This window comes from Delphinapterus leucas, chromosome 14 (genome assembly GCF_059928025.1).
Source record: "Delphinapterus leucas isolate spDelLeu-1000000601 "Yukka" chromosome 14, BTC_Dleu_Yukka2, whole genome shotgun sequence".
Lineage (NCBI taxonomy): Eukaryota > Metazoa > Chordata > Mammalia > Artiodactyla > Monodontidae > Delphinapterus > Delphinapterus leucas.
In genome coordinates, this window is record NC_143142.1 from 12932987 (window position 1) to 12942574 (window position 9588).

Consider the following 9588-nt stretch of genomic DNA (forward strand, 5'->3'; position numbering starts at 1 on the left):
GGCCGGTGGCTGCCATATTGGACAGTGCAGGTCTAGAAGGAAGGGGGGACATGAGGAAACGAACTCTGGGAAAGAGCCTGGGGCAACTTATGAAGTGATATTAGGCCTTCTTCCTGCTGACATCTGGCACTGGCACGTTAGAACTTTCAGCCTTACTTCTGTCGTGCCTGATGCCCTGACCCGTGTGTTCTCTCCGGCAGGTTTGTTTTGGAGCAGTACAACGCTCTGTCCTGGCTCACGTGCAATCCGGCCACCCAGGACCGTACCTCCTGCCTTCCCGTCCACTTTGTGGTGCTCACTCAGTTGTACAACGCCATCATGAATATACTCTAATTGGAAAAGCACTTGTTCTCTCTGGCTCAGTTCCTTCTCCCTGCAACCTCAGTCCAAGGAACCTGCTACACTCTTCAAATACCTTACTCCCTCCTCTTGAGACCACTCTGCAGTCCTGCACTGTGATTACTTCTCAGCAGGCACATGTCATTTCTGCAGTGTTCATTACCAGAGTGACTCACAGACACTTCTCTCATGGACCTGGAAACTTCCATAAGCAGTGACTTTCAGCCAGTGTTATGGTGTGTGCGGCCCCAAACCACTGGGCCACAGGAAGTTTTTTGTTGTTGGTTTTCAAGAGGGAACCAGAAGAGACAGTATCCTTTTGCACAAGAGTCTGTGTTTTCAGCCTCTGTTTGATAAGGGCAGTTCAGCCCTCTGGATGAAATCCTCTAGTTATTGGTGTATGGCCTGTGGGTTACCTGAACTCCATAATCTGGGACTTTTGAGAAACAAGAACCAGCTCAAGTACATGATTTCATAATGGGGTTTCTGTCTCCCTAGTGCTCCCATCTAGATCGGCATGAGTGCTTTGGTTGACTTTATACCTGTGTGTAGATACAAAAGGTCTGGAGACATCTTCATTTTGTTTATTTATTTTAGGTTGTTTTGTCATATGGTTTTTGTGACTTTCTTTTAATTTTTTTAATTCGCAAGGACCAGGTACAGTAGCTGAAACCCAACTCAGATCCTCCATAGGATTCTTTGACTACATACCTCTGTCCTAGAAGCCAGAAAAGGAGTGAAAACAAATTGGGGAGATCCTGCTTACAAGTAATATATTCAAAACCACCCAGCAGTAGGTTTTGTTGAGAATAAACTGGGTAAACATTCTGCCATATTCCTTATTAAAAGTGGCCAGCGTTTCCTGAAGGACAACATTTTTATACAGAAGGCAGTCACGCTCAACCCAGAGCCATGGAGGCAAGTACCTTCACTAGTTTTATATAGTCACAATGGAAATATATTTTCTAGTGAATTCTTACTGAAAGCCAGGTCTCTCCTCTCATTAGATCAAAAGGGACTCATGTATATATCACAGTCAAAAGTGTTTGCTCATAAAATCAGTTATAAATATGGTAAATTTTTTCTGGACCATAGGAATATTATTTCAAAGAAATATTCAACTTAACCATTAAATTAGTACTTGAAGTTGAGCCTTCGTGGTGGGACTTTTTTAAAAAAAACATGCCTTTTTAAATCATTAAGGCTAATTGAAGTATTTTATCCAGGCCCGAGAGGGTTGTCTTTAGGACTCCATTTCTACCCCTACCTTGCTGTGCGTTTCTGTCTGAGGGCAGTGGGTGTGGGCTTGCCTCCCATGAGCCGCTCTGGTCAGGCTGTTGAGCTCTAGTCACCTGTGGAGAGAATCATGCAAATTTTAAAAGTTCTTCCAAGAGACTTCCATATTCTGGTTATTAACAAAAAAAGGAAAAATGTAATAACTGATATGATTTTGTAAAAGTATTTTTCTTGAAATAATCTAACGTTTAAAACATATTAAAAAAAAAGTTGTGTGGTGGGAATGTGAAAGCAGAGAAGTAACTTGTAAATGGATAATTTTGTTCTCTGTACCACCAATTGGGGGGGAGGGGTCGACTTTCGCAGTGTATAGGTTAAAAAAATCTGATATATCAAACCATTTGTATCTAATGTGTACAGTGTAAAATTGACTTTAAAAATATTGCAGTGCTATTTTTTCTTAATCAGAAGGGAAAAATTCTCAAGGCCTTTTGAAGAGCATAAGATGATGAAGATTGTAAACTTGTATAAAACTATCTTGGTGAGAAGACAAATTGTAAAGTAGATATTTGTAATCTTTTACCACTTTGGGGTTGCTTTTTTTCCCAGAATTCATCAGAACTTTGAATTTTTTTTTTTTTTAATGGGCTGTTTTTAATGCAGGGGCTTTTCTTCCCTAGAAACCCAATTCTCAGCAAAAAAAAAAAGAAAAAAAATACAAAAAACAAAAAAACCCCTACAAAAAATTAAAAAAAAAAAAGCAGCAAAGGGTAGTTTTCATCTGGTGTCTTTTATTTAAGTTTTTTAAGTTAAGAAAAGCTGGTGACATATTTATACGTTTTTGTGCAAAAATAAATGAATGGCAATAGATTTTAAAAAAATCTTATTATGTACTTCTGTGTGAAAAAGTCTGTATAATATTTCCCTTAAATATGCATTATTTTACTTGTGAGTTTTTTACTGAATTAATCTGAAATGTACAAGCCCTGGATTTGCTACAGAGTGAGAACTTATTTTATTTTTTTTTTATTTTTAATTTTGGAAATTCTGCAGAAATCAGAACTCTTACCATGGTTTGAACTAAAGAGGGGAAATGGGGGAGGGGAGAGGGGTGGGATTGTCCAGCATGCTTGTATGTATATTTCAGAACCTTTTTTAAATGTAAAAGCTGTACATTTCTGGGAAGTTCTGAATTTCTTTTGTTTCCTTTTTTTCCTTCAAGCATTTTGCAGTGAGCTTCTTTTATATATAGCAAACAATTTGAAAGAATACAAAAATATGTGAAGTTCATTTAAAAAAACTACAGTATAGCGCTGGTACAGTACACTAAAAGACTTTGATAAAAAGAAACAATACTAAAAGGCCTCCATTTTAAATGTCATTCATATATACCTTGTGAATGAGAGCTATATACTTTTACACACTTTTTTAGAGGAATAAATTATTGAATTACTGAAACGTTGAGTGGCTTTTTTCCCCTTCCATCCTGCTTTTGTCATGGGAGTGATCTACGCCTATTCAAAAGGTGTTAAGTATTATGAACAGTCCTTGACCAGCAGCCAGGCTCTACCTTCCAGCGTAAAGTTTTACTCCCCTGATCAGCACATCTCGTAGCTGTTCTCAGACCGTTTTCACATATTCCAGGATACAAGGGCATTCCTGGATCAGTTTTAGCGTACACACACACACACACAGAGAGCATTGGATTTGGAGCTCTGGTGTTTAGTTCCTTAACTGTTCTGAGTAGGTCACATCTAACAGTGATCACACGTGTAACAGTGAGCTACTTGTCTCCTAGCTCTTAAGATTGCGGTCAATACTAGAACAGTTTACAAGTCTGTTTTCTACTTGCTTTCTCTTCACGGTCTCAGCCAGTTTCTTTCTGATGTTCCTTAAAAAGAACAGTTCCATCGCTTTGCTGTTTTCCCAGTTCACAGCCTGGTGACAGTAGTATGCCATCTAACACACATACAAGCAAGGCGCTCATTGACTGCATGGCACCCACTACGTTGTTCTCTTCTCCTTGGGTCCATTCCGTAGGAAAAACACCTGTGGGGGCAGAAGCTCTCGCTAAAATAGTAAACAACAGGACCTGGCAGAACCTACTGTCGAAATTTGAATAAATTGAAAGACGTTGCCTTTAGTCTTCCTCCAACTCTTTGGCAGTATACATTGTTCTGAATCCAGCGATAGAGTTGAGACTACTCAGCCTCAGTGATTTCATCTGCAAATGAGGGGTGAGGGCAATTCCATGAGAAATGCTTTGCAAACTAAAAAGCTGTGTCCATGTTATTATAGTTGTACTATTGAAGAGGCCTGAGAAAAGTGAGGCCACTTTTCTGTTAACAGATAATATCGGTCTCTATCTCATCCAGTTGCACTGCCTTATGCATAGTTCACAGCACTCTTGGTAACGCTGCCTGCCCAAAGCATTAAAGAGCCACACATTTCCTAGATCCTATGTGATCAGGTCAGTCCGATGATTCCTGTGCCCCGTAAAAATCAGAATTAGGTGGTATTTTCCCAACCAATTGATCTACTTGGGTTCTGTGCTCATACAGCGGATGGCACTTTATCCAACAATCAATGAATATTGATTTTATTTATGCTAGGAACTTTGTTTTCATAGCCACTATTTGCTGTACCAATTCAGCAATACTAGCTGAATCTCCTTGAGGTAGGAAAAATTATTTGTCAGATGCATTGAAACATTTTGCAAATTAGATGTAGGTAAATCTGACCTGTCACTCAAGAACCATCTGCCGCTAGCCCTTTGCGCTGCTCAGATTCTGCTTAACACCAGTTCATCCCCTCCAAGATGCCATCAAATAGTTTTATGTTCCTGCTATTCGAGAAGTCACAGGGCCAGGAATTTGTCCCCAACTGGTGTCAAAGAGCTAATAAAAATCTTATTAAAAGTGCAGTTTGTCCACAGGAGTTTTTAAAGACAGACTTTTCATAAGACTTAGTGCCTAAGCGTGAGAGCCACAAATGAAAACAGCCTTTGCCGCTTGTCATTTCTTTCTCTTCTGAATTCGCCACTTGCTAAAATCCTATCAAGAGGCAATTTGAATGTATTACCAGTAAAATTTTTATCTTGGTGTTAAATGATTCGCTTGTTTATATCCCCTTGACAAAAATGTCACTTAAACAGTAATTATTTCATGTCATTAATACCTAATGAGACGCCATTAGAAAATTCTGTGGTGCCAGGTAATACGTGGTTGCAGCAGTTGCCCTGGGCATCTTACTCTGCTGGGAACCAGATTTACCAGTCTCCCACCACTTAACTTGAAATTCTCAGGTCAACTTTATTAAAGATTTTTTTGGCACTTAACTGCTTCTGGTTAGAACTCCAAAGTAATGAAGCAGGTAAGAAATAGCTGATGAGGAAGAAGACTTGGACAAGACTAAAAGTATTGATTTTTCTCTGCAAAGGTTATTTCCTCAATGAGCATTAGTTACCAGGGAAGATGCAGACAGACACTGGGGTCAGCCTCACTTTTTCCTTTAAGAAAAGCAGGGAAGTGAGAAAAGCCTGTTTTATCTTAATAATCTAAAAACAGTGTGTGTACGGGCTGTGACTCAGTGCTCTGTTCGATGTAGGAATCAAAGCAGGTCTGTTGCAGAGTGCTTAAAATCACACAAATCTCAGAACAGGCAAACACGTTGAAATCAGCAACCCCTTTCAGCATTTCTCTGGTTATTGCTATTTTATGCCTTCATTGCCTTACTAGCAAATTAGGCAGGTTTCAATCTACCAGTTTCATAAAACCACATGATATTCAGGAAAATTGGCCCCGCAAGAGCTAAGATGAGAGGGCTGACACAAGGAGATGTTTGCTGTGGGAGTAATCAATTTAATTTAACGTGTAAGATAGTAATTGTCTTATTTCATTTGAGCTTGAACATTTTTCAGTAAGCATTTACAAGTAGCCCCTCTTACTTAAATCTTACTCTGTTCACTTAGAGGCTTGGCTTCATGTAGCTCTTATTAACGTATATGCATTATTTAATACGTAAATAATTTCCTATCTGCTTCCTTTAAGTATGTGATTTTTAATTGTAGAAGAGAATGTTTATACAGTTATACATGCACACACCAATATTTTTTTTCCCTGTTGATCTCTCTTATATCACCACAAAGCTTAGGAATTTATCTCCTTATCAGGTCTAGAGATCAAGGTCATTTTTGTTTCACAGGATGAACTAATGACCTTCCAGTCATTTCTGTGACATGGCAGAGTTTACCTTACCTGACTTTAGATTGGGCTGACTATATATACCGCACTGAGAGTAGGCACCCAGGAAATGTTTGTTGAAAGAGTGGAGTGCACATCAATAATCTGAAATTTACCAGCAAATTCATCCCATTCTGCTGCTTTTTGGAGGAGCAGAAAATATATATTTTATATACTAGAAAATATAAGAATTTCTTTTATTTTTCTGTTGCTGATTTAGGTTTTCTATTTCTTATGTCAATTTTGGTAATTTGGATTTTTACAGGGGAAAAAAAATTGAGTTTGTCAACATATTACTATGCAATTGTGTAGAGTATTCCCTTAATTCCGAACCTATTGTTTTTGGTAACATATGCTCCTCCTCATTTCTAATTGTTTATGCATTTTTTTCCCTTCTCCATGGATTATTCTAACAGTTGCTGTTTTTTAGTTTTGTTTGATTTTTCCAAAGAAACAGCTCATGCATTTAACAATTCTGCTGTTTTTATCCTGGCTTTTAATCTTGTTCCCTTTCCTAGTTTCCTTGAGGGTTTTGTTTTAGTTTCCTTGAATCTTAATTGCCTGCTTGGTTAATTTATTTTCCGTTTTTATGATACAGGCATTTATAGCCTGGGGGCTTTTGGATGTGTGTGGCCCTCCTCAAATTATATGCAAAATTCTTTGTATTTGCATTTTTTCTAGGGAGGGGATCTATTGTATCAGATTCTCAGAGGTATCTGATCCTAAAAGAGATAAAAATTACTGCTCTGGGACTATGTTAAAGCTGATTGCATCCTACAAGTTTTGATGTTTAATGTTTTCATTTTTATTTTTAGACTCAGTGTTTTATTTCTTTTTTGATCTGCCCTTTTTTTAATAAAGGAAAGTTCTCTTTGGATTTCAAGTCTCTTGGACTGTAATTTTCTCTTACTACACATAATCTAGTAATGATTGGGTTTTACAGTCTCCGAAGCCTTCAAAGCAAGGTGTATCCTATTTCCTAGTGCTGTCCAACAGAAATATAATGTGAGCCATATAAATGTAATTTTATATTTTCTAGTAGCCACATTAAAAATGTGAAGACAACAGGTGAAATTAATATTTGTATTAATCCCATATATATAAATTTTCATGTTTTAACATGAAATATAGAAGTTATCGGTGAGATATTTAGCATTTTTGCAATGTCTTCAACATCCAGTATTTATTTCCTGTTTACAGTGTTATCTAAATTTGGATGCTAAATTTTCAGTGGTTAAGGCAAAATGTAGTTGTACCAAAACAAGTTGGATTTAACAGAAAAACATACTGTATACTGCTTCTGGTTTTAAATTTAAAATTTTTTTAAATTAACTTGTCCCTGATAATTTTTTTTATAAATTTATTTATCTTTTATTTACTTATTTTTGGCTGTGTTGGGTCTTTGTTGCTGCGCACGGGCTTTCTTTAGTTGCGGTGAGCGGGGGCTACTCTTCCTTGCGGTGCGCAGGCTTCTCATTGCGGTGGCTTCTCCTGTTGCGGAGCACGGGCTCTAGGCGCATGGGCTCAGTAGTTGTGGCTCATGGACTTAGTTGCTCCGCAGCATGTGGGATCTTCCCAGACAGGGCTTGAACCCATGTCCCCTGCATTGGCAGGCGGATTCTTAACCACTGTACCACCAGGGAAGTCCCTTAAATTTAAATTTTAATGAACATTTTTAAAAATTAGTTCCCTCAGCCATGCTCACCACGTTTCCAAGTGTTCAACAGCCAGCCACACACTAACCTGCTGGACAGGGCAGTGCCAGCCTGTAAGATTTGAGATGAATTAATTCTGCCTCAAGTATATTTTCCATATCTTCTGTCTGGATCTCAACTCTGTCTCAGGCAGACAGGAGTCAAAATTTCCCACTGTGATTTTGGCTGTCCTTTTTCCTTTTGCCCTACATTATTGCTGCATAAAGGTTTATGATGTATCTCTGTATAATGACTATTCTGCATATATTTTTTGCTTTAAATTATCCTTTGATATGAATATTACCACCCCTATTTCTTTTTATTTTTTTTGACTGTGTTGCATCTTCATTACTGCGCACAGGCTTTTCTCTCTAGTTGCGGTGAGCGGAGCTACTCTTCATTGCAGCACGAGGGCTTCTCATTGCAGTGGCTTCTCTTGTTGCAGAGCACGGGCTGTAGGCGTGTGGGCTTCAGTTGTTGCAGCGTGCAGGCTCAGTAGTTGTGGCACATGGGCTTAGTTGCTCTGCTGCATGTGGGATATTCCCCAATCAGGGATCAAACCTGTGTCCCCTGCATTGGCAGGCAGATTCTTAACCATTGCGCCACCAGGGAAGTCCCCCCCCATTTCCTTTAATTAGAATTCTGGTGTTATATCTTGGACCAACTATTTATTTCCAAACTGTCATTTTGTGTTAGTTGTTCTTCATACAAATCATTGCGTTTCATTGTCCCATAGAATTATAATCTCCTTTCAATAGGGTAATTTTTACCATTTGCATTTCCTGTTCTGTGTTACCCTTTGACTTATCAGCCAGTTCTTACAAATGCACGTATATATTTATTTGCTTCCTTTTACTTTTCAATTTTGCCTTTTTGTGTATGAAGTCTCCTTTTATCTTTCAAACATTTTGGAAAGAAACCTTCATTTTCAATTAGTGATTACCTTACAACAGTCCACAAACATTCACAATGCACTTATTGCTCTACAAGTACCCATTCTAATTAAAAAAAAAAAATCCTCTCATCCATCAGTCCCACCTCCACCTCCATCCTATTCTCTCAAGACTCACTCGGCTGTGTTCATTTCCTAGGCCCCGGGGAAATCTGTGAATCAGAGCAGAATTTTTGTTCATCTCTGTCCTCCTTTTCCTTGGACGCTGCCCTTCAGTCTTGAGTAGCTCCCTTAGTTTCAGGCTTCTCTCCCTAAGAAATGCAGAAGCCACTTCACACCGGAACATTTTTTACCATCAGGTTCCCTCAGTCCCTGTCATACAGAACCATACACAGAACCATAACATATCTGCAGAATGAATCCGTTGATTCTGTCAACAGATACCCTGTGCCTCTAAGGTGCCAGCCCTGTGCTAGCGAATGAAGAGATACCCCACCCGTATCCTGAGGGTCAAGGAGGCCAGTGTCCGTGACACAGTGGTCTCGCCTCTAAAGGAGCCCCAAAAAGCGTGCTTCTCAGCCCAGCCTGGGCAATGAGTAACCCCCATGCCTGTCTTCAATTTCGAGTTTTCTCGGCTCTGTCCCCAACCAGTTTCCGTCAGAGTGCCTCTGTCATAGGGCGGAAGTATTCCTCGTCCAGTTCTGTCACCACAGTTGAGCCGTACAGCACTCTGAGCTCCTCTCTTGCTGACACCCTCAATTCCCTACCCCGATGATTTTTTTTTAATTGAACTATAGTTGATTTACAATGTTGTGCTAGTTTCTGGTGTACAACAAAATGATTCCGTTTATGTGTATACATATATATATATTTTTTAATATATATATTCTTTCCATTATGGTTTATTACAGGATACTGAATATAGTTCCGTGTTCCACACAGTAAGTCCTTGTTGTTTATCTGTTTTATATATTGTAGTGTATATATGTTAATCCCAAACTCCTAATATATCCCTCCCCGACCCCCCCTTAACCCCTTTGATAACTGTAAGTTTGTTTTCTGTCTGTGAGTCTATTTCTATTTTGTAAATAAGTTCATTTGTATATTTTAGATTCCACATATAAGTGATATCATGTGGCATTTGTCTTTCTCTGTCTGACTTCACTTAGTATGATAATCTCTAGGT

At 38.7% G+C, this 9588-nt stretch overlaps 1 protein-coding gene across 9 annotated transcripts in view; it reads left to right on the plus strand.

Moving 5' to 3' along the window:
* The window catches only part of MED13L (mediator complex subunit 13L), a 297294-nt gene extending 290601 nt beyond the window's left edge, over positions 1–6693 (plus strand). For all 9 annotated transcript variants that reach the window (XM_089894207.1, XM_022598127.2, XM_022598128.3 and 6 more), the window contains one exon: positions 201–6693. In XM_089894207.1, coding sequence (XP_089750333.1) covers positions 201–333 — 133 coding nt within the window. In that variant the 3' untranslated portion in view covers positions 334–6693. The remainder of the gene's footprint in view (positions 1–200) is intronic.
* Positions 6694–9588: the final 2895 nt, after the last annotated feature.